Source organism: Pan troglodytes, chromosome 19 (assembly GCF_028858775.2).
Source record: "Pan troglodytes isolate AG18354 chromosome 19, NHGRI_mPanTro3-v2.0_pri, whole genome shotgun sequence".
Taxonomy (NCBI): Eukaryota; Metazoa; Chordata; class Mammalia; order Primates; family Hominidae; genus Pan; species Pan troglodytes.
The window spans coordinates 18,513,838-18,538,213 of NC_072417.2; the positions used below are offsets into that span (position 1 = coordinate 18,513,838).

General features: G+C 52.4%; 1 protein-coding gene across 1 annotated transcript; it reads left to right on the plus strand.

Moving 5' to 3' along the window:
* Positions 1-4,255: 4,255 nt before the first annotated feature.
* On the plus strand, positions 4,256-19,114 carry GUCY2D (guanylate cyclase 2D, retinal). The gene is made up of 19 exons (XM_016931493.3): positions 4,256-5,002; positions 5,086-5,390; positions 7,603-7,954; positions 8,300-8,384; positions 8,666-8,768; positions 9,171-9,272; positions 10,746-10,826; positions 12,815-13,021; positions 13,121-13,277; positions 13,781-13,930; positions 14,557-14,705; positions 15,278-15,441; positions 15,536-15,728; positions 16,005-16,179; positions 16,421-16,519; positions 16,605-16,699; positions 16,883-16,968; positions 17,121-17,232; positions 17,706-19,114. The coding sequence occupies exons 1-18, from the start codon at positions 4,282-4,284 to the stop codon at positions 17,206-17,208; spliced, it is 3,312 nt and encodes a 1,103-aa protein (XP_016786982.2). The 5' UTR covers positions 4,256-4,281; the 3' UTR covers positions 17,209-17,232; positions 17,706-19,114.
* The last annotated feature ends 5,262 nt before the right edge of the window (positions 19,115-24,376 follow it).

Sequence of the window (24,376 nt, forward strand, 5' to 3'; positions counted from 1 at the left end):
GTGATCCCAGCTGCTTGGGAGGCTGAGGTGGGAGGATTGTGTGAGCCCAGGAGGTTGAGGCTATAGGGAGCTGAGATCGTGCCATTGTACTCCAGCCTGGGCAACAGTGCAAGACCCGGTCTCTAAAAAAGAAAAAGAAAAAAAAAAGAAGAACAGTGGTTTCTGGGGGCTGGAGGGAGGGGAAATGGGGAGCTAGTATTTAATGGGCACAGAGTTTCAATTGGGTAAGATGGAAAAGTTCTGGAGATGGACAGTGGTGATGGTTGCACAACAATATGAATTTACTTAACGCCACTGAATTGTACACTTAAAAAATGTTAAAGTGGGGAGACTGGGCGCGGTGGCTCACGCCTGTAATCCCAGCACCTTGGGAGGCTGAGGCAGGCGGATCACGAGGTCAAGAGATCGAGACCATTCTGGCCAACAAGGTGAAACCCTGTCTCCACTAAAAATACAAAAATTAGCTGGGTGTGGTGGCGGGTGCCTGTAATCCCAGCTACTCGGGAGGCTGAGGCAGGAGAATCGCTTGAACCCGAGGGGCGGAGGTTGCAGTGAGCCAAGATCACACCACTGCACTCCAGCCTGGGCGGCTGAGCGAGACTCTGTCTCAAAAAAAAAAAAAAAAAAAGTTAAAGTGGTAAATTTTATGTTAGGTATATTTTATGACAAAAAAGATTTTAAAAATCTCCCCTTCATCTTCATCTATATTACCCATCTGTCCATGGACCCTAGAGGAAAATTGGGAGATTGTCAATTTAACCAAATTGGTCTCTGGACCTCATTCTCATCATGTGTGAAATGAAAGAGTTGGCTGGAGTTTCCACAATTTCATGTAGAGATGTTGAGTCAGAAGACAGGAGATGTGGGGAGGTAACTCTTATGGAAGGTAAGAAGCACAGCACTGTAGAAACGAATATTGATGTCTACTGGATTTTGGAAGTCTGCTACAGGTCAGACATCTAAATTTTTGTTTACAAATTTTTAAAATTTAAATTAGAAAACATTTCAAGCATACAGAAAATCCCTACATATAGCGATTGTTTACCACCAAAAACTAACAGATGTTAATATTTTGCCATATATATATATATATGATCCGCCAGCCTCTGCCTCCCAAAGTGCTGGGATTACAGGCATGAGCCACCATGCCCAGCCTATGTGTCTTGTTTAATAAATCCATTCCTACCCTGAATTGATAAAGATGTCTTTTCAATCTATGTCTTTTTTTCTCTTAAAAATTTCTGCTCTTTTTAAATTTTTCTATTTTCTTATTTTTTTCTTTGTTCTTTCTTCAGAGCAGATCTACTTTCTTTGAATTCTATAATCTAAAATTTTTAATTAACTTTTTATTTGGAAATAATTTCAAAGTTAAAAAATGTTGCAAAAATAAAAAATATGCAAAGAACACTCACAGGCTGTTTACCTAGATTCACCTATTGTTAGCATTTTACCCCATTTGTTTATCATTTGAAATAGATAATATATAAAACATACCATATATCATATCTAATATATATTTTTTCTGGACTGCTTGAGGGTCAGTTATATACATGATGCTTTACCATTAAATACTTCAGTGTGTATTTCCTATGAACAGGGATAGTCTAACATAACTACACTACCATTATTAACTTTATAACTTTATACTCTTTTGAATCTCCTGTGATATTCCAATTTTGTCAATTGCCAATTTTTTTGTTAATGTGGATGTTCTTTATAGCATTTTTATAACCCCATGCCGCCCTATACCCATTTTTCTTTTCTTTTTTTGTTTTTTGAGATGGAGTCTCACTTTGTTGCTTAGGCTGGAGTGCAGTGGCGCGATATTGGCTCACTGCAAACTCCGCTTCCCAGGTTCAGGTGATTCTCTTGCCTCAGCCTCCTGAGCAGCTGGGATTACAGGTGCACTCCACCACCCCCGGCTAATTTTTGTATTTTTAGTAGAGACGGGACTTCACCATGTTGGCCAGGCTGGTCTCAAACTCCTGATCTCAAGTGATCCGCCTGCCTCGGCCTCCCAAAGTGCTGGGATTATAGGCGTGAGCCACGGTGCCTGGACTCAAGCCCTATAACCTTATAGCACTTTAAAAAAATCCAATGATACAGAATCCAAACTAAGGGCAGGTGTTGCATATAATTGTCATGTCTTTTTAGGTTCCTTTAATCTGAAACAGTTCCTCAACCTCTATTTGCCTTCTATGACATTGACATTTTTGAAGAATGCAGTCCTCCCCACCTTTTTAAATAGAACGTTTCTCATTTAGTGTTTATCTTATGTTTCCTTGTGATTAGATTTGAAATAATGCTGGAACATTGCCGAGATGTATTGTGCAGCACTGCATAGGTGTAGTATTATGTCCTTCTCAGGGTATCACATCTGGAGGCAAAGAATGTCTCTCTGCCCCTCATGGTTAATTTTGATCACTTGCTTAAAGTATTGCCCTATTTCTCCACTGTACAATGACTGCTTTTTATGTTATTCCCCACTCCCTTCCAACTCATGGCAATCTGGAAGGAGATACTTTCAGACCCTGCAAAAGTTCTGCTCCTCATGCAACATTTCCCCCAGCTTTAGAATCCACTGATGATTCTTACCTGATCCAATCTTTGCCACCAAGTCTGAAAATGATTCATTTAAAAGTTTTTAAGTTTTATTTTTCACATATAGGTCTTTGACCTGGAATAGATTTTGTGTATGGTGTGAGATAGGGATTGAATTCTATTTTCCCCCCAGATGGCTAATCAGCTCCATTTGTTGAAGTTTATTCTTTCCCAGTTGGTAAGAAATGTCCACTTCTTCACACATTTGCTGTGTTTGTTTCAGTACTGTATATTCTATTTCATTGGTCCATTTGTTTATCCTTGTGCCAAAACTATGAAGTCTTTATTGTCATAGCTTTATATGTATTTATATAAATATATAATTGCTGTCACTACATAATGTGGATTTACATAAATATATAATATATAATTGCTATAGCTTTATAGTATATATTTATATAATTGCTGTTTTATATATCATATAATTATATAAATATATAATTGCTGTTTTATATATTATATATTTATGTAGATATATAATTGCTATGTTTTATATATTATATATTTACATAAATACATAATTGCTATTGCTTTATAATAAATTTGTATATCTTATAGGGCATCTTCCATTATACTCTTCTCTAAAATTGTTAGCTATTCTTGCCATCCGGGCAATTATATTCATTTTCACAACAACCCTCAGATTAAGCAATTGCCCAAGGTCCAAAAATCAGCAAGAGGGACTTGGAACCCAGGTCTGTCGGAGGCCAAAGCTCTTTTCATTACTTCCTGAGGGTGGTTTTCTAGGCATGGAGAAGCAGAGGTCAGGGAATCAAGTGTGGTGAGAGAGAGAAGAGAAGTGAAAGAAGAAAGGCGGGTGTCAGCTTGGTGTGGGTTTGGTCTCTGGGATATAGACTTTGCCAGCCAAAGGATGGAGCTTGAACTTAGCTGGCAGAACTGGAAACAGAAGATTGTAAGGAAACGGACTGGGATCAGTGTTTCTTCTCCAGGACGGATTACCCACAGCTGGCCATGGGCAGGCACTTGTTACTTTCTGGCTGAGCAGGGCAGTGTGGCCGACGGCTGAAAGGGGAAGCTGCGGCTGCTTTTGTGCAGGGGTGGTGGTGATGAGGGTGATGTGGGGGGCTGGAAGGCATGGAGGGGAAAGGATCTGGCTGACTACCTGGAAGCCAGGACAGATCCCACCCCAGAAAGGCGCAGTAGGGGCTCTCATCCTCCACTAGCCCGCCCCTCCCTACCTAATTAAGGACCCTAATCAGCTTGGGGAGATTAAGGGCTCTGGCCGGCTGTACCCACGCCCCCGCCCTGGCCTGGGCTGGCAAGGAAGACCTGTGGGCGGGCGTCAAAAGGGGGACCGGCCCTGTGACCCCTCACCGGGGCCGTGGGCCCGAGCCCCGGACTTCCCTGTAAGTGTCAGAGGCCCCTCCGCTGGGATAGGGTCGGTCTGAGGGCGCGGGCGAGTCCCTGCTGCCCCCTGACGCCTCCGACGGGGGGAGGGGCAGGCCGGGTGGGAGCGGGAAGCCGGGGCGGCAGAAGGGGGCTTCGGGGCGGTGTCCTTGGCCCCAGTTAGTCTTCCCAGCCTCCGGAGGGGGCGGTAGCAGCAGAATCATCCCATGGGTTCCTCGGGCTTGGAGAAACTCGGGGTTACGGGGAGAACCCTAGGGGAGGCCGGGGTCTCAGTCGCTCAGCCTGCTCCGTCTGTGTTCGCAGAAGCCGGCAATGACCGCCTGCGCCCGCCGAGCGGGTGGGCTTCCGGACCCCGGGCTCTGCGGTCCCGCGCGGTGGGCTCCGTCCCTGCCCCGCCTCCCCCGGGCCCTGCCCCGGCTCCCGCTCCTGCTGCTCCTGCTTCTGCTGCAGCCCCCCGCCCTCTCCGCCGTGTTCACGGTGGGGGTCCTGGGCCCCTGGGCTTGCGACCCCATCTTCTCCCGGGCTCGCCCGGACCTGGCCGCCCGCCTGGCCGCCGCCCGCCTGAACCGCGACCCCGGCCTGGCAGGCGGTCCCCGCTTCGAGGTAGCGCTGCTGCCCGAGCCGTGCCGGACGCCGGGCTCGCTGGGGGCCGTGTCCTCCGCGCTGGCCCGCGTGTCGGGCCTCGTGGGTCCGGTGAACCCTGCGGCCTGCCGGCCAGCCGAGCTGCTCGCCGAAGAAGCCGGGATCGCGCTGGTGCCCTGGGGCTGCCCCTGGACGCAGGCGGAGGGCACCACGGCCCCTGCCGTGACCCCCGCCGCGGATGCCCTCTACGCCCTGCTTCGCGCATTCGGCTGGGCGCGCGTGGCCCTGGTCACCGCCCCCCAGGACCTGTGGGTGGAGGCGGGACGCTCACTGTCCACGGCACTCAGGGCCCGGGGCCTGCCTGTCGCCTCCGTGACTTCCATGGAGCCCTTGGACCTGTCTGGAGCCCGGGAGGCCCTGAGGAAGGTTCGGGACGGGCCCAGGGTCACAGGTAGGCTCCCTTGCAGGGTGCGAGGAGGTCGGCTGGTCCTGCCGGCAGCCGGACGGCGCCGCGAGCCAAGCCTCTGTCCGCAGCAGTGATCATGGTGATGCACTCGGTGCTGCTGGGTGGCGAGGAACAGCGCTACCTCCTGGAGGCCGCAGAGGAGCTGGGCCTGACCGATGGCTCCCTGGTCTTCCTGCCCTTCGACACGATCCACTACGCCTTGTCCCCAGGCCCGGAGGCCTTGGCCGCACTCGCCAACAGCTCCCAGCTTCGCAGGGCCCACGATGCCGTGCTCACCCTCACGCGCCACTGTCCCTCTGAAGGCAGCGTGCTGGACAGCCTGCGCAGGGCTCAAGAGCGCCGCGAGCTGCCCTCTGACCTCAATCTGCAGCAGGTAGACGGTCCCGGGAGGAGGGAAGAAGGCAAGGGAGAGGGGAGAGGACAGCCAAAGCGGGGAGAGGAGGATGCAGCCAATGGAGAAAGAACCACTGGCAGCTCTAGCTGTTTGGAGTTTCCTGGGTAATGTAGAGGCTCTGGCCCCACTTGGGGTCTCTTAGTGTACGGGGATTGCCTCTAGAGAGTAGGCAATTCGACCTCTCAAGTCCAACATCAAGCAGTAAACTCTAATGAACTGTAAACTGCAAAACCTTTTGCAATTGGCTTCAAAGTAAACCCGTTTCCACCACCACATACTCCCAGCTGTCTAAAATAAATACTTGGTGTTCTTGAAAGCAGGAAGGAGGGAGGATGCCAATCCAACCTTCATCCCTAGTTCAGAGGTATTTCCTCTGGGGCCTCATCTGGTGGTCTTAGCTTTTCAAGGGCCTAGACACCTTGCAAGAAGCAGAAAGTTCCCTGGGTGGATTCAGGGGCAATCCTAACCAGATCCATAGTGTATTTCCAACATCCAGCTAATACCTAGGGATCCCCAAGTCCCCAGAATCCCAGTTCAGATCATCTAACTTTACTCCCGCCACAAAGGAGGACTAGAAACCACTATGAGAAGGGAATTTAGATGTCAACGGGCAGTGAATTAACCACCACAAAGGTCCAACTCACAGGCGGCTGCATGAGAGAAGGGTCGTAGGGGTTGCAATTTCCCATCAATGCCCCTAGATTCTTCCAAGAGGATTGGAGGTGTCCAATGGAGGGGGGAGGGGTGCAGTGATGGGAATAGTCAGAAGAGAATACAAGATAGGAATCATAGTGAGATGGGATGGAGGGAGGGTCGGTCAGTGGAGAGAGGGAGGTTGAGAAAGTAGAGAGAGAAAAGCCCTTCAGCTCTCAGTAAGTACCACAGCAGTCCTCTCCACTGCCCAAACTGCCCAAGCCTCTGAGCGTGTGAGTCACCCTTGATTCCTTGAATTCTTCGCCCCCACTTCCAGGCATCAAGCCCTGTTACTGTCACTTCCTAAAGATCATTCGAATTCATCCGCTTTCTCCATCTTTACTGTCACTGCCCTGATTCAGGCCACAGCACCCCCAGCCCAAATCCCAAAACATAATCTCTCAGATGGTCTCTGCTTCAACACTCACCTGCCCAACACCTTTCTCCAGATCAAGCTTCAGAAATCTGACAGATCTCACCCTGTCATGCCCCTGTTCAAAGACTCACAGTGGCTTCTGTTGCCCTGGATAGATGCAGGCCTCTCCACATGGCTTACCAGGTCTCCTGTCTTTCTCTCTCTTCCACCTCCCAGGAACTTCAGCCAGACCAAGCTACTCTGGGTTCTTGGAATGTGTCCTTCTCTTTTGCCTCTGAGCTTCTGAGTGTGCTGTTTCCTCTGTCTTGTCCCTGCCTCCCCTGGATAATTCTGACTCATCCCCTGAAGGATGGTCACTTCTACCAGCTCCTTCTCTGTCCACAGCCTAGGGTGGGGACACCCATTCCTGTCTCTGCAGCTCCCTCAGTTTCCCCTACTTTTACTCATTGCACTGCCTGAACGCCCCTGTCTCTTTGGCAAGAAGAAAGGTTCCTTGAGACGGGGTCTGTCTTGTACACTGATACATCTTTAGTGCTCTGCACAGTGCCTGGCTCTCTGAGAGATGGCAACTGGGAATAATAGAGAAGCCTGATAAGATCGGGTGGTAACAATAGAGAAGGTTTTTTGTTTGTTTTGTTTTTGTTTAGTTTAGTTTTTTTGTTTGTTTGTTTTTTAAGGAACAACAGAAAATAGAAGCCAACCAAAAGATAGGTGAGAAGGCTTTTAGGTGAATGGTAGGTGATGAGGTTAAAACTATATGCTGGGCAACCAACAGGAAGAAGAGAGGACCTACAGGTGATGGAGAATTAGAATCAACCAATGGTCAGAGAGGAGGCTGCGTCCTGAAAAGAGGAACCAGTTAGTGGGGAGAGCAGGTGTGACAGCCAATAGGAGAGGGAGGAAGAGAGAGCCAATGGGGAGGGAGGAAGAGAGAGCCAATGGGGAGGGAGGAAGAGAGAGCGAATGGGGAGGGAGGAAGAGATAGCCAATGGGGAGGGATCCTGGGAACAACTAACTGGAAGGTGGCAACAGTGGATACCCTGGGCTTGACGGGCAGTGAAAGAATCTGGTCTGTCTGTGGGCTGTGACCCCGACCTCTGAGCCCCTACTCTCCTTCTCCAGGTCTCCCCACTCTTTGGCACCATCTATGACGCGGTCTTCTTGCTGGCAAGGGGCGTGGCAGAAGCGCGGGCTGCCGCGGGTGGCAGATGGGTGTCCGGAGCAGCTGTGGCCCGCCACATCCGGGATGCGCAGGTCCCTGGCTTCTGCGGGGACCTAGGAGGAGACGAGGAGCCCCCATTCGTGCTGCTAGACACGGACGCGGCGGGAGACCGGCTTTTTGCCACATACATGCTGGATCCTGCCCGGGGCTCCTTCCTCTCCGCCGGTACACGGATGCACTTCCCACGTGGGGGATCAGCACCCGGACCTGACCCCTCGTGCTGGTTCGATCCAAACAACATCTGCGGTGGAGGTGAGGGCGAGCACCCTAGTCCCCACTGAGACAATCGCCATGGACCATCCACAAAGTGATGAAAGAGAGTGGATTCCTCTCCTGTAATCCATCTTCGATGCCCTTCTAGGCCCTCTCCCAGCCCCTGGATTGCACAGGACCCCTCTCTTGCTGAGCTCCAAAGCCCTCTTGGAAATTTTCTATCATTCCCAGCCTCTCCCCTTTGAGGAACTATGACCTCCCCCTAGAGCCTCTCTGGGCCCCCATCCCCCTTTCCTGGAGGGGCCAGCATGTGGCATGCCTCCCTAGAGAAGAGGCCTCCCCTGGCATCGCTCCTCAGTATACCTCCTGTCACTGTCCCTTCAGGACTGGAGCCGGGCCTCGTCTTTCTTGGCTTCCTCCTGGTGGTTGGGATGGGGCTGGCTGGGGTCTTCCTGGCCCATTATGTGAGGTGAGTAGTGGAATGAGGTAAGTAGGAAGTGAGCTTGTGCCAGAAATGGAAGTCTGCAGCAAAAACAGCAGGCTGGGTTCACTCAGGAGTAGAAGAGGAGATTTTTCTTGGGGTGAGGGTGTTCTGGTGGGCTGGTAGAGTCCCAGGGGATGTCTGGTTTGGGGATGGCTGCCCTCCAGGACCCCTCCCCTGAGCCAACATTATCCCTCCACCGCATCCCCTGCTGGTCTCTTCTGACGGACCTTGGTGCCCTTGGTGGAGGTGACCTCTTTCTCCACCAGGCACCGGCTACTTCACATTCAAATGGTCTCCGGCCCCAACAAGATCATCCTGACCGTGGACGACATCACCTTTCTCCACCCACATGGGGGCACCTCTCGAAAGGTGGGGGAGGCAGAGAGGCAGGAGCCAGTTGTCTTCTTTCTGTAAATTTGGTTCCTTCCCTGGGCCAGTCCCGACCCCAGCTCCCTACTTGGGAAGCCTGATTTCTACCCCAGTTCTGTCCCAAGTCTGAAGTCTAGGGATCAGCACCCTCATCTGTGCAATGAGGGTAACAGTACCTGTCCTGACTACTTTCCTGGCGGGGAGGTGAAGCTCCAACAAGAAAATGAATGTTTGCTTTGTAAACTGTAAAGCGTGCACTTGGGGAGTAATGTCATTATCACCTTCCCTCATTGAGATTCCTTCGCCTCCCATCTTTAAATCCCCAAAACTCAGCCTGACCTCAACCCAGGACTCTGACACCAGAATATATTTTGACCTCTTGCATTGACCTCTACCTGCTAGGTGGCCCAGGGGAGTCGATCAAGTCTGGGTGCCCGCAGCATGTCAGACATTCGCAGCGGCCCCAGCCAACACTTGGACAGCCCCAACATTGGTGTCTATGAGGTGAGCCTGACCCCAGCCAGACAGAGAGACAGTGGGGGAAGAATGCTCAGGCCCTGGGCAGAGGGGAGGCGCACTCTCAAGAGGACATGCAGTCATGTCAAATCCTGCAGGCTCCAGGAGATGGGGGATGGGAGCCCAGACAGGATCTAGGGAAAGGTCATGGATCCCTCAAAGGGAAGCACCTAGGAATCTTCCCTCCCCAAGGATTTTTCTCTAGCCACTATCTGGGTAAGGGCTCCTCAAAAGCTAATCACAGTGACCCAGAGACTGGAGGCTGGAGCTGCCAGGGAGCATGCTGGGACCAGCAGGTAACATGGTGTGGCCACTGAGACCATCTCCAGCCTGGTCAGAGCCTCTGGCCCTGCCCCTCAGCATTTCCACCCAATTCAGACCAGACTCAGGAATAGCAACCCCTAGAGGGGGAAAAGAAAGTCACAAAAAAGTATTAGGACATTAACTTTGGGGCTGGTAAATCTGAATGCGGTCAAGTGGAGGGGAGATAATGAGAACAGATTGAGAGAGAGCTGAGAGTGCTGAGCAAATCAAGAGAGTAGAAATTTAGAGCTCCTGGGCTTCAGGTCATGGGAAGGAATGCAGAGGCTCCTATCATGTCACCTAGAGATCATCATGGCCAATTCTCAGAGGAGGCACTATTGTCATTTGGGGCAGATTGTCCTAAATTGTATGGGACTACTCTGTGCCTTGAAGAATGTTTAGTGTTTCTTGTCTCTGGCCCTGTCCACTAAATGCAGCTCCTAGTTTTTGTGACAGTTAAAACTTTCCCCACATTTATTTCCAAATGCTCCTTAGGGGTCAGTACTAAACCCCAATTCCCTTCTAAATTCCCTTCTAGTCCAAATCCCTTATAAACAGACAGGGCCACCCGCATAATTAGCGAGATCCAGGGCAAGATAGAAATGAGGGGCTCCTCGTTCATTCATGATGATGGCAGGAGGTCATTGAACCAAGCTTGGGCCCTTCGGAGCACGAGGCCCTGTGTGACTGCACAGGTCCCATGCCTATGAACCGGCCCTGCCAACAGTTGAGGATGAGGTCCAGCATCCGGAGGGGAGCTGTCTGTAGTTCAGTTAGTTTTCAATAAAGCCTGATCTACCCAGATTTTTTACTCCCAGAACATGCTCTCTCATGGCAGTGGATGGTGATGAGGGTTGTGATGTCGATGACACTTGTGGTTGTATTAATGCACTTAATAGGACTATTGGTGGGCACAGCTGGGTTGGTGAGGACAGCCATCCATGGCTTTTGAATCTCTGTCATCCAGGGGTGGGCCCTCTCCCAGATGGCTGTGAAGTGGATGGGCGTACATCAAACCCCTTGGTTCAATGCATTTTGTCACATGGAAGATGCATTCTGGGACAGTGAGCCAATGGAAATGAGGGGGAGGGGTTCTAGGGCTCCCCATCGTGGGATTTTAAGAGACTGAGTTCCCTACCCCCATCCTCTTTGCTGCAGGGAGACAGGGTTTGGCTGAAGAAATTCCCAGGGGATCAGCACATAGCTATCCGCCCAGCAACCAAGACGGCCTTCTCCAAGGTGAGACTTGGGCCTGTGATGGGGCCTAGGTGGCCATCGGTTTCTCCCTTCTTGCCTTCTCTTTGCAGCTGGGTACAGAGGTAGGTCTCAGTTAAGTGTCCCCTCTGGCTGAGTGTGGTGGCTCATACGTGTAATCCTGGCAATTTGAGAGGCAGATGTGAGGGAGGATCACCTGAGGCCAGGAGTTCAAGACCAGCCTGGGCAACATAAAGAAACCCTATCTCTCCAAAAATTTAAAAATTAGCTGGGTGTGGCGTTACATGCCTGTAGTCCCAGCTACTCTTCAGAGGGTGAGGAGGGAGGATTATTTGAGCCTGGGAGTTGGAGGTTACCGTGGGCTGTGATCATACTACTGCACTCCAGACTGGGTGACAGAGCAAGACCCTGTCAAAATTAAGAAAAAAAAAAAAAAACATGTTTCCTCCACCCTGGAGTAGGCTTTCATTATTCTCTGCCACACCACTAGTTCTTTCCTTTGATCTTGTTGCAATGTGCAATTGTATGTTCATCTGTCTGCCTGCTTGTTTCTGCCTCTCTCGCTGGACTGTAAGCTGAGTGAGGGCCTCCTCACTCCCCTCCATTGTAATCAAGCACCCAACACAGTGTCTGGAACATTAGAGAGACCCAGTGAATGTTTGTTGATCTAATGATAGAAAATAAAAAATGAGTTTCCGGTTCTGTCAGGCCACTTGTGCAGAATAGCCCTGGACATTCTGAATGAAGTGGAAAGTTGGCAAGGAGGCTGTAAATGGCTTATTTGGGTCCTTACAACCTTAATGTCTCCCTTTATCTCCATGCCATGCAGCCTGGGCCTGGCCTTCTTCCCTGATTCCTCTACAGGAGCTCTTGGTCACAGATGCAGTGACTTAAGTGGACTATGTGTATGGGGATTAATGAACTTGATCACCATTTAATACCAGGTGTTTAAAATGAAAAGTATCTGGGCGCGGTGGCTCACACCTGTAATCCCAGCACTTTGGGAGGCTGAGGTGGATGGACCACCTGAGGTCAGGAGTTCAAGACCAGACTGGCCAACATAGCAAAACCCCATCTCTACTAAAAATACAAAAATTAGCCAGGCATGATGGCACACACCTGTAATCCCAGCTATTCGGGAGGCTGAGACGGGAGAATCGCTTGGGCTCAGGATGCGGAGGTTGCAGTGACCCGAGATTGCACGACTGCAATCCAGCCTGGGTGACAGAGTAAGACTCTGTCTAAAAAAAAAAAAATACATAAACAAAACAAAAGAAAGAAAGTGGCACCGCTCCTCCCTGGCTCTCCCAGCAAAGGCTGTTAAATCAGGAGAGGATGGTGGTTCCAGGAGCTTCTCCTTCATGAGCTGCTTCCCTTAAGACCCAGGCAGTTCAGAGTTTTATGGTTGGGGCCAGGTGTGGTGGCTCAGGCCTATAATCCCAGCACTTTGGGAGGCTGAGGTGGGAGGATCATTTGAAGCCAGGAGTTCAAGACCAGCCTGGGCAACATAGCAAGGCCCCCATCTCTACAGAAAAAAAATTTTAAATGTTATCTAGGCATGGTGGCACAAGCCTGTAGTCCCAGCTATTCAGGAGGCTGAGGTAGGAGGATCACTTGAACCAAGGAATGAAAGGTAGCAGTGATTTATGATCATGCCACTGCACTCCAGTCTGGGCAACAGAGTGAGACCTCGTGTCTAAAAAAAAAGGCTTATGATCAATAAATCCGAACCTGCCTGGGTCCTGATCACCAATGCAAAGTTGTCTTTTCATTCACAGCATTAGGCTAAACCATACTCAGTATCCAAACAGTGGCCTTTGACTATATTGTTTTTTCCAAAAATAGGACTATGTGTAGAAGAGAGCCCCCGTACATACCTTATCAACCATTTCATCCACCATTTGTAAAAATCTCATCTTCTGGGTCTGGATACTCAAAAACAGATCTTGATTAACAGCCCCTTCCCCATATTGCCCCGGGCAGAAAATGCAAGTCAACTCTCCCCCTCTCAGCTCCAGGAGCTCCGGCATGAGAACGTGGCCCTCTACCTGGGGCTTTTCCTGGCTCGGGGAGCAGAAGGCCCTGCGGCCCTCTGGGAGGGCAACCTGGCTGTGGTCTCAGAGCACTGCACGCGGGGCTCTCTTCAGGACCTCCTTGCTCAGAGAGAAATAAAGCTGGACTGGATGTTCAAGTCCTCCCTCCTGCTGGACCTTATCAAGGTGTGTGTCTGGGGGTGGTGGGGTGACGTCCTGGGGGCGGGGATGGGGAGCAAGGGAACCAAGCAGGCTGAGGCTGCCTCTTACCCTACCCATTCCAAGGGAATAAGGTATCTGCACCATCGAGGCGTAGCTCATGGGCGGCTGAAGTCACGGAACTGCATAGTGGATGGCAGATTCGTACTCAAGATCACTGACCACGGCCACGGGAGACTGCTGGAAGCACAGAAGGTGCTACCGGAGCCTCCCAGAGCGGAGGGTAAGAGTCCCCTGTGCAGACGAGGATCCACCGGGATCCCCATTATTTCAAGGGCTTCTCCCCCGCTTCCTCCCTACCTCTGCCCTCGCACTCTCTTCATCCCACATCCACCAGACACAATTCCTGCTACAGAAAAGATCTTGTGGCCTCTGAGAGGGTGGGCTCTGTGACTGCGGAGACGAGAGACGGGGCTGCTGGGGGCGGGACTTGTGCCTGAGCTGCCTGCAGCAGGGTTTGCTCTGATTACAAGTTTGCCTGAGGGTGGGGCTTGTGCCCAAGAGACGGAGCCTTCCCTGGGCACCACCTTTTCTGAAGGGCAAGGCCTATTTGCCAGGCTTTCTCTGAGATGGCTCCTAGAGATAGTTGTAGGGCTGGTCTCAGGTTGCAGGGTCTCAGACCGGTCTCAGGCTGCAGGGTTGGTGGTGTCTGGGTGCCAACCTGGGCTTTCTGGTGAGGGTGGGAGTCTTTCCCCAGCGGCGCCTCAGCCCCTTCCCCATCCCCAGACCAGCTGTGGACAGCCCCGGAGCTGCTTAGGGACCCAGCCCTGGAGCGCCGGGGAACGCTGGCCGGCGACGTCTTTAGCTTGGCCATCATCATGCAAGAAGTAGTGTGCCGCAGTGCCCCTTATGCCATGCTGGAGCTCACTCCCGAGGGTAAGGCTGCCCTGTGCGTGGAGTTCGGCCCACGGGGCACCCTGCAGTTAGAAAAGAGCCAGCCTCACTCTTTCCTCTAAAGCAAAGCCCAGTGATGAAACTCAATTATACGGAGGCCCCCTTAAAGCTGGCATCTGCAGGTCTGGGTGCAGAAAGCCGTGCATGGCCAGGGTGGGGAGCGTGGTTCATTAGGTCCCAGACCACAACAGCTTCCTCTTTCTTGATGCTGGAACCAAACTGTTTCCACAACTGACAGAACAGACTCCTCTCTGTTCTCAGGGGTCCCTGGGAGGAGCAGGGGAGGGGGAGTGGGTGCATCCCTTCTCCACAGGACTCTGAGCAAACTACTTGATCACCTATCCCTCACTTGTCTTACATACAATATGTTAGTTTCTTTGCCTATGTCACCTCTTACTGACCCCCAGAGTTCGAGGTCCTCTTGTTCCTCCTAGCAACCCCCTTCCACACTATACTCTCCCTCCACACACACACACTGAACCTCTGATGTAAAGAAACCCCTGCCAGGCACCCCCTCCCACATCTTGGTCTTCAACAGTCAGGCCAGGGTCAGAGGCAGCTTTTGTGTTCTGGGGGCGCTCCCCCTCACTGTCCCCTCATGCCTCCAGAAGTGGTGCAGAGGGTGCGGAGCCCCCCTCCACTGTGTCGGCCCTTGGTGTCCATGGACCAGGCACCTGTCGAGTGTATCCACCTGATGAAGCAGTGCTGGGCAGAGCAGCCGGAACTTCGGCCCTCCATGGACCACACCTTCGACCTGGTCAGGGGCTGGGAGTGGGCAAGGACTGGGCTGGCCTCTGGGATCCCAGATGCTTGCCAGCAACCTGAGACAGCTGCAGACAGGCAGGCTGGCAGGACCTCTGGCCTTCCAGGCTACCACCTAAGGAGTAGCCTGAAGACTCGGAGTTTGGGGGCAGAATTGGAATGGGGGCTGTGGAGGCTTTTGGAGTGGGAGATAGAGTTCTGTCTGGGTGGGAGGAATATTCAATTCAATTCAAATAACACTGATTGAGAACCAAGTATGTGCTTGGCCTGCTGTGACAGAAAGACCCTTGGCCTGGGAGTCCAACGATTGGGCTGGCTCCAGTGCCCTGTCAATTACTAGCTGAGAACAACTGACCTCTGGGAACCCTCATTTCCCACGTGCCTCCTAATCGTGTCTGAAAACACAGTGCCCAGCACCCCGGGGTGCTTGATGAATAGTAGATGAATGGTGGCAGCGGGGTTGGGGTTCAGAGTGAACAGCCCCATGAGAGGGCCCATGAGGGGGGCATAAAGAGGGCATGGCAACCCAGGTCTTCAGCAGCTTCACCAGCTTCCTTCTACTGCTAGTTCAAGAACATCAACAAGGGCCGGAAGACGAACATCATTGACTCGATGCTTCGGATGCTGGAGCAGTACTCTAGTAACCTGGAGGATCTGATCCGGGAGCGCACGGAGGAGCTGGAGCTGGAAAAGCAGAAGACAGACCGGCTGCTTACACAGATGCTGCCTCCGTGGGTGCCAGTGGAAAGGGGTGGGCTGGGAGGGCAGCTGGAGCCCAGCCAGGTAGAGTGGCCCCCAGGTGACCTCACTGCCTGCCATCCCTAGGTCTGTGGCTGAGGCCTTGAAGACGGGGACACCAGTGGAGCCCGAGTACTTTGAGCAAGTGACACTGTACTTTAGTGACATTGTGGGCTTCACCACCATCTCTGCCATGAGTGAGCCCATTGAGGTTGTGGACCTGCTCAACGATCTCTACACACTCTTTGATGCCATCATTGGTTCCCACGATGTCTACAAGGTGAAGTGTGTAGGGGACAAGCCCTCCTGACCTTCAATTCAGCTTCACCAGCCTCCAGCCCAGCCCTTCCTGCGCAGCCCCTAGCCTACCTGCCCAATCAATCTTCTTTCCCAGACCTCCTGTCCCTTATTTATTCCTCCAGTCCCCAGCTCAGTCCTTCCACTAGCAACCTGGTTCTGCACTAACCCCAGGTGGGCCCGGTGACAAGAGGCAATCGCTTCGTGTACTGGCGGGGAATGCTCAAAAGAAAATTCACACAACTCCTTCTTCCCCCAGGTGGAGACAATAGGGGACGCCTATATGGTGGCCTCGGGGCTGCCCCAGCGGAATGGGCAGCGACACGCGGCAGAGATCGCCAACATGTCACTGGACATCCTCAGTGCCGTGGGCACTTTCCGCATGCGCCATATGCCTGAGGTTCCCGTGCGCATCCGCATAGGCCTGCACTCGGGTAACTCCCGGGTCTTCCCAGGCTCCAGCCCATCTCCCTCTTTAGGGCCTGGCCCCAGATTTCCTGTAGAGGAGGCAACTCATGGAGCGGGGAGTGGGGCTTACCTAGAAGAGGATGCACTTAACAAGGCTTATTTGGGGGGCTGGTGGAGATAATGGGTGCGAAGATCCCCCGAGGCCCTACCTAGGTGCAGCCCAGCTGCCGGCCCTGCTAGCCCCGCCGACCCCCAGCATCTCCACAGGTCCATGCGTGGCAGGCGTGGTGGGCCTCACCATGCCGCGGTACTGCCTGTTTGGGGACACGGTCAACACCGCCTCGCGCATGGAGTCCACCGGGCTGCGTGAGTGTGACGGGGACAAGACGGGGAGGTGGGAGGGGGACACGGGAGGTGAGTCCCGAGCTCACGGCGTCCCCCACCGCCACAGCTTACCGCATCCACGTGAACTTGAGCACTGTGGGGATTCTCCGTGCTCTGGACTCGGGCTACCAGGTGGAGCTGCGAGGCCGCACGGAGCTGAAGGTGAGGCAGGGCCCCAACCCCTCCCGGAGGCCCCGCCCTGTCCTGAGGCACCGCCCATCCCGGGCCGCGGCTGCAAACCTCAGCTCACCCTTCTGACCTGGTCTCCCAGTTCCATGCAGACTCGAGATCCCCCACCCGTCACCCCAGTCCGCCTAAGTCCTTCCCTCTCCCATGTCTCCCCAGGGCAAGGGCGCCGAGGACACTTTCTGGCTAGTGGGCAGACGCGGCTTCAACAAGCCCATCCCCAAACCGCCTGACCTGCAACCGGGGTGAGGGGCCGGCCTCCGCGGCAGGGCGAGGGACGAGGGACCCCTGCCTCCTGCTCTGTGTCTGACCCCCCGCGCGCGAGGCAGCGATGACGTGGGCCCTGCCCTCCCACGCCCCATTCCCCTTCCCTGAGGCCACCGCCCCCTCCTTGCAGGTCCAGCAACCACGGCATCAGCCTGCAGGAGATCCCACCCGAGCGGCGACGGAAGCTGGAGAAGGCGCGGCCGGGCCAGTTCTCTTGAGAAGTGAGGCCCGGCCCCGGACAGGTACTGCCCCCTCAGCCCCCACCCCAGCTGCCGCGTCCCCTCTGCTGCCTGCAGAACGTCCCACCCAAGCCAGGTGTCCCGATCCCTTTCTTACTTACAGAGCCCAGGCTGGTTCCTAAACCCCGGGGCTTCCCCTGGGAGGGAAGCACCCGCTGCAGGAATTTTGGTTCAGTAGATCTGGAGTGGTTTGGAAATCCAGGCTTAGGAAACTCTGTAATCGGGGCCTTCTGTGGCCCCTCCCCTGGCCCTATCTCATCCCCAGTGCATAAACCTGGCTTCCCCAGAAGCCTCACAGGCTGTGCACTGCACAAGAGACAACTCTAGGGGGCAGCAGTCACCAGAGGACAATGTGAAAGCAGAAGCCGTGCCCACTCCCCTCCTGCAAGAAACTGACCCGTGACCCGCTCCTTCCTAGGTGAACCCCCATGACCCCTTTCCTCGACTCCCCTCTGAGATACCCCTCTTTTCTTCAGGATTGTTCTGGAAGGTCCTTTTCCTGAAAGTTGCTGCTATAGGTGACTGGAAGTCTGTCTAATGCTGGTGGACTCTGCCCAGCTCTGCCTCAAAGGATTTTGGGCCTTTTACAAGAGCTGGTTGCAAAACCAGCCATGTGACCTTGGGAAAGTGTCACGCATGCTCTGCTGTGATCCCTTCAGTGGCAAAATGGGGGGTGGCCTAAGTGGTTCCCAAGGCCCCTGTGTACCTGACAGCTGGGTGGCTTGTGGCCCTCACCCCCAGGAGCCCTGAGTCCAGCAGGGGATGTGAGGGTCAGGGATTCTCCGCTTCCCAGTGTCTCTCAGGGACCCAGGAAGGAGGATCTGGGATTGATGCCCGACCCCAGAGGAAGTGGAGTTCTGTTCCACCAGAGCAGGGTTTGTCACATGGCCTGAGGGGGCAAGGGCTCCTGTTTAGCCTCAAGCTTCATTCCTATCTCCATCTCCCACCAGTCAGAAACTGGCTGCTTCTCCTGTGGGCATAATCAGGGAACTTGCCCAAGTGCAGAGAAAAGCTTGCTTCAATGCTTTGAGGAAAGGAAATTGTGCCACACCTTGACTAACCAGAACATCCAAAGAGCAGCATTCTCTGTTTAACTGGGAGCTGCTGAGCAAGCAGTTGGACAGAAAATCCTCTCTGCTTAGAATTTTTTCTTTTTTTTGAGTCTCACTTTGTCACCCAGGCTGGAGTGCAGTGCAGTGACACAATCTCGACTCACTGCAACCTCCTCCTCTCAGGTTCAAGTGATTCTCCTACCTCAGCCTGCCGAGTAGCTGGGATTACAGGCACCCGCCACCACGCCCGGGTAATTTTTTTGTGTGATTTTAGTAGAGACGGGGTTTCAGCATGTTGCCCTGGGTGGTCTTGAACTGACCTCAAGTGATCTGCCCACCTTGGCCTCCCAAAGTGCTGGGATTACAGGTGTGAGACACCGCGCCTGACCTTTGCAGCAATTATCAATGCCCTGTCCTGGCAAGTCCCCAGTTGAAGTTGCCTTTGTGAAACTCTGACCTTCCAGAGCCTGGGCCTTGGCACATTTGACTCTTGGTGTCTGTCACCATTGCTACAGACCCTGGAAGAAGTTTGCAGCAGGCTAGGAAACCACCTAGGCTGCCACCAGAGGTAGTGAGTGTCCAGTCCCTGGAGGTGTGAAGGCAGAACTGGAGACATCATTGACCAGGGATACGACAGTGAGAGGGAATTCCGGAACTGAACCTTCACTACGCCAAGTGTGGTTGGTGGGCCAGGGTCGGCACTGCCTGTGAGCTCATTAGAAATGAAGGATCTCAGGGCCCCACCCCAGACCTGCTGAGTCTGGATCTGCATTTTAACAAGTTCCTACAAAATATTGACACGCTCATTAAAGTTTCTGAATCATAGAACTAAATCACCCTAAGATCTTTAAATCTAAGAATCTCTAAGATCTCATAAAGCCAGGCTACAAACTAGCCACCAAATTTCTTTTGTTTGGCCTATAGAGTGTTTTGTTTTGAGCTAACATTTAAAAATCAACAGCTTCCACATTTTAAAAATGTATAGCAGATTTCCCCCTTCTCGAAATCAGAAGCCCCACATGGTGCTTGTGTCACCACTTAACCACATTCTGCTGCAGCTAAACAGCAACAGTCCCCTTTATCCAGATGTCGCCACTCCCCACAGACTCCGAGACACCAAGATTTTCTGAACATTCCTTTATATTCCTGCCTGGTGCCTGTAGACATTGAGCTTAGGACTCCTTAGCAGGTATTAGGATTATAGGGGCTCCTGGACGGGACTTTGCCTTTTTTTTTTTTTTTTTTAAACTGATTCATGACTTCCACAAGCTTAGTGGTATTCCCCTCCTTCCTAAAGGTGAAGGAAGAATGTATCAAACACCGAGAATCCAGCACTTGTAAGTTCTGGTTACCGAAGGTGATGTTGCTACAGAGAGCAATTTAGTGCAATTTTAAAAACATTTTAAATTGAGTTTAAATATGATGAATTAAAGATTAAAAACAAAACAAAACAAAACCCGGGCATGCAAACACACACATTTTTAAAAGTTATTTACATTCTTGAAGATTTTCCTTAAGATTTTCTCTGTACTTAGGTCCCAGGGGTTGAAGCGCAGATTCACATCTCTGGCCTTGGACCTGACTGTGTGGATAGAGCTATCAGCCTCCTGTCTCTTCCCTCCCGTACCTGACCCTGCAGCCCTTCCCCTTCCTTCCCTCTCTGCCTGCCTGCAAGGGCCTGGAGTAGTTAATGGTGTGTGATTTCAGCGGCCTCAAGGAAGAGTCCAGGATTAGGTGCAGAGGGATTAGCTGGGACAGGCTTGGGCAGGGCTCCTCCCGGAAGCAGAGGCGGACGAGCCAGAGGGCAGACCCAGTTTAAGGTAGAAGTGGAGTGGGCAGGGCTGAGCCGGTTCCTTCCCAGCTTCACTCAGCCTCCTTCCCAGGCTGGCCTCGAGCTCAAGTGACCAGATGTGATAGAAGAGCCCTGACCCCTCCCCAGCTAGAAGAACTTGGGGAACCCCCACCCCAGAGTTCACAGATCTAGTGGGAGAAGAGAAGGCAAAAGATGAAGCCTCAGCCTCCTCTCTGTGCCTCAGCCTCTCCTTTCTCTGTTCCTGCCTCCCTTTCTGCTCTATTCTCCTGTCTTTGTGTCCCCACAGTCCCCTTTCTGCCTGGCAGTCTCTGTCTGCCTTTCTCTGCAGTTTCCACCATTTCTCTGGAAATCTTATTTCCTGGACCCAGTCAGTTATCCAGTCTCAGGGCTCTGCTGACTCAAGTCCTGCCCACCCTGTTCCTGGGGCTTGGGCAACTCCCAGCGCATGAGAGCACCGGGGCCTGGCTTGGTCACTGGGCATCCCCCACCTTCAGATGTGTTTACACTACCTCTGCCAGCTGGCCTGCGCCAGGAGCCCACACTTGCGGTTGTCCTTGCCTTGGAGATGGCTCTGTAGCTGGCAGAGCAGTGATGGCCAAAGCAGGGACCTCTCATAGCTGCTGCTTCAATCCCACGGCAGAGACTCTACAGCGTGTCCCGGGGCTCACCCGGCGCCTTTTTTTTTTTTTTTTTTTTTTTTTTGTGCTGCTCCTCAGGGTCTGGGCCCTGCTCCCTGTCCCATCTGCAGTGGACCCCAGGCACCCCCCTTTGAGGAGGTGGGGTGAACTGCTCCTTGGCAGGGATTTGTGACACTGCATTGCTGGGCTGTGTTCCCCGGGCTCTTCTGGACCTTGCACCGTGGATACCAGGCCATGTGCCATGGTATTTGGGTCCTGGGAGGGTGGGTGAAATAAAGGCATGCTGTCTTCCATGTTGTGGTGTGTGCTGCTTTTAGCCAAGAGAGTAGTCTCGACACCCCCATCTCTGGAACGCTCAGCCCTGCCATTTCCAGGGAGGGTTTCAGATAGGGTTGAACCTTAGAGATGGCCTGAAGAGGGGAAGTGGCCGGGGCCAACAGCTCCCAGGAACTCCTCTGCTCAGAGAACCAGTTGGGGAAGTCTCGGGCCTCTCAGGCTGCTGGAAAAGACCAGGGTCTCTGATGCTTTTAAGGTGGGTGATGTGCTTCATCCCTTGATTGTATGCAGGAGGGAAGAAGGAAGAGAAGGACAGAGCTTGTCTATGCCATGACTCCATGACCCATGGACCATAACCTACAACCATGGGAGCCAGAGTCCAAGACTGAAGGAACAGGGCCCCTAGATGGGAAAGGTGAGGTCCACTGGTCTCTGGGCAGGACCTCATCAACAACCCACACTCCACCTCTGACCCTTCACAAACCTGCCCCTGGAGCTTCAGAGCAGGAGAGACTATCCCAAAATCACCAGTGGGTGACTGGCCCCTAAGTCTTCCGGGAGCCCAGCTGTTCCCGTGCCAGGCCCAATGTCCCAGACAGGATGACCTGTAATGGACATCGACTGTTCTGCCTTCCTACATCCGTCCTGCTGGGCAGTGGGCAGCCATCTGTGCCCCATTCTTAATCCCAGTGGAACTGGCTAGAACTGACTGCTGACTTCCCCCTTCAGGCCAGTCCAATCATTCCGTTCCTCTGGCCTCAAAGACAGATGAGCTGGGCCAGGCTGATGAAGCTCGGTGCTGGGACGTTTTTTGAAGCCATGGGGAGAAATTGTCTTCTTGGGGGGTTGCTGAGAGGATGGGACATTGAGAGATCCTTGCCACCACAAAGACAGAGCTGAACTGGCAGATGGAGAGAGACAAAGGCCTGATGGCTACTGTTTGGGCTGGGATACCTCACTGGGCCTAAAGCCAAGTCCGGCTGTTTAAGCAACATGGGCCAGCAAATTATTTTCTTTGCTTAAGCCAGGTTGCGTTGGGTTCTTTCTTTCTTTTCTTTCTTTCTTCCTTTCTTTCCTTTCTCTTCTTTCTTTCTCTCTCTCTCTCTTTCTTTCTTTCTTTCTTTCTCTCTCTCTCTCTCTCTCTTTTCTTTCATACCTCAAAACCCTCACGATGGCTGGGCACAGTGGCTCATGCCTGTAATCCCAGCACTTGGGGTGGCTGAGGTGAGAGAATCACTAGATCCTAGGAGTTCTAGACCAGCCTGGGCAACATAGCAAAATCTTGTCTCTACAAAACACAAAAATTAGCCAAGCATGGTGGTGCACACCTGCAGTCCCAGCTACTCCGGAGGCTGAGGCAGGATGATCACTTGAGCCCGGAAGGTCAAGGTTGTAGTGAGCTGAGATCATACCACTGCATTCCAGAGCGAGACTGTCACAAACAAACAAAAACCTTCGTGATGTTTTCATGGTGATGAAATGTTGGTCCATTTGATTACGATGTGCTGATGGCTGCAAGTTCAACAGGTGGCTTTCCCATCTACTCCACCTCCTCACCCAAACCACTATGCCAAGCAGACACCTATCCATAGCCACGCACTTTATGGCCTCGCCTCAACGTCATTCCCTTTGTCTCTGGCCAGCATGTCATCTCCTAGGCCTCTCTCTCAGCCTTGATCACCCACTCCCAAGCTGCATGCCTCCATCGGCATATTCCTATTGCAACTATCAACCAGGGGCCACTGAGGCCACAAGGGTTCTCCTGCATTGACTGGCTGGTCCTCAACCACAGTCCCTGGGGTCACCTCTCCCAGGGCTTAGCCTTTATCCAAGGATAAAGGGATGGGCACCCAGAGCTCCTGCCACACTCTCTTCCAGGGCAGAGGCAAGGGCAGGGTAGGTCGCGGCCCCAGTGGAAACAAGGCCTGAGGGACTGCATACCCAGCTTTGAAGGTCTGCCCTGGAAGGCCCCAGACTGCTTCAGGCCCTGAAAAGGCAATGAGGAGGGTCCAGTGCTGAGCTCTTATCCTCAATGATGCCAAGGGGTGGAAGCCTTTCTGGCGCTTGGAGAAGAGGCCCAGCCATGGGGTGGCTGAAATAGATGATCTCAGATTATCTCAAGACCAGAGCTGATCCCAGAAACTGGTCCTTCCCTGGGTAAATGCTTCCCAGAGAAGGCCAGAGGACATGCCCTGTGATGATGCAGCTGTACAAGATGCTCCTCTGGGAGCCAGAAGGGAAGCAGAACTGGAGGTCCTGTGCTCCTCTTTTGAAGAAGGGAGAGGTTTAAGATCATCAGCATGCTGAAGGGGGGAAGCCAGTACTGTGAGGGAGACATGGGATGGGGTGACAGGGGAATGAGGCTCCTGTGTCCAGTGGGGATAGATCCAAGCACTGGGGAGTGATTGCCTTGGATGGGAAGAGGGGAAGCCTTTGAAAGAGGATTAGAATAGGACAGCTTGGGCCTGGGAGGAGCTGCACATTCCAGGACTTTCCATCAAGAGTTTCTGTTTTTTCAAGAAAGTGGAAGGTGAGGTCATCTTCTGAGTGTGTGGGGGAGGGAGGAGTACTAGTTTCCTTGCTAAGTGCTAGAAACTGGGCTAAGCACTTTGCCTGATAAACCTCATTTGATACCTTGAGAATCTCACGAGGCATGTGCAGTTGGTCATTGGTATCCACAGGACCTACATCCTCAGATTTTTTTTAAGGGGGAGGGGGAACGGAGTCTCACTCTATCACCCAGGCTGCAGTGCAGTGGCATGATCTCAGCTCACTGCAACCTCCGCCTTCCAAGCTCAAGCGATTCTCCTGCCTCAGCCTCCTGAGTAGCTGGGATTACAGGCGTGCGCCATGATGCTCAGCTATACATCCTCAGATTTAACCAACAGCAGATAGACAATATCTAAAAAACAAAACAAAAAATAACAATACAACAATAAAAATAATACAAATAAAAACAATACAGTATAACAACTATTTGCATAGCATTTATATTGTATTAGGTAATCTAGAAAAGATTTAAGGTACACAAGAGTTTGTACTTAGGTTACACACAAATACTTCTGCACCATTTTATATCAGGAACTTGAGCATCCTCAGATTTTGGTACACAAGGGTTTGTACTTAGGTTACACACAAATACTTCTGCACCATTTTATATCAGGAACTTGAGCATCCTCAGATTTTGGTATCCAAGGGGGTCCCGGAACCAATCCCCTAAGGATACCCAAGGATAACTGTCTATTACACTTCTGTTTTACAGATGTTAACACTGAGGCTTAGAAAGGTCGTTTGGACTGCCCAAGGTCACAAAAGCTACTAAATGAGCCCTGGGACTCTACTTTTCCAAAGTCTTAAACTCTACACTA

Excerpts from the sequence above, each read along its gene's own strand:
- GUCY2D (XM_016931493.3), top strand. The coding sequence starts at position 4,282 with ATGACCGCCTGCGCCCGCCGAGCGGGTGGGCTTCCGGACCCCGGGCTC. Across the intron at positions 7,955-8,299 it reads AAACAACATCTGCGGTGGAG|GACTGGAGCCGGGCCTCGTC; the intron begins GTGAGGGCGAGC and ends CTGTCCCTTCAG. Across the intron at positions 14,706-15,277 it reads TGGACCACACCTTCGACCTG|TTCAAGAACATCAACAAGGG; the intron begins GTCAGGGGCTGG and ends TTCTACTGCTAG.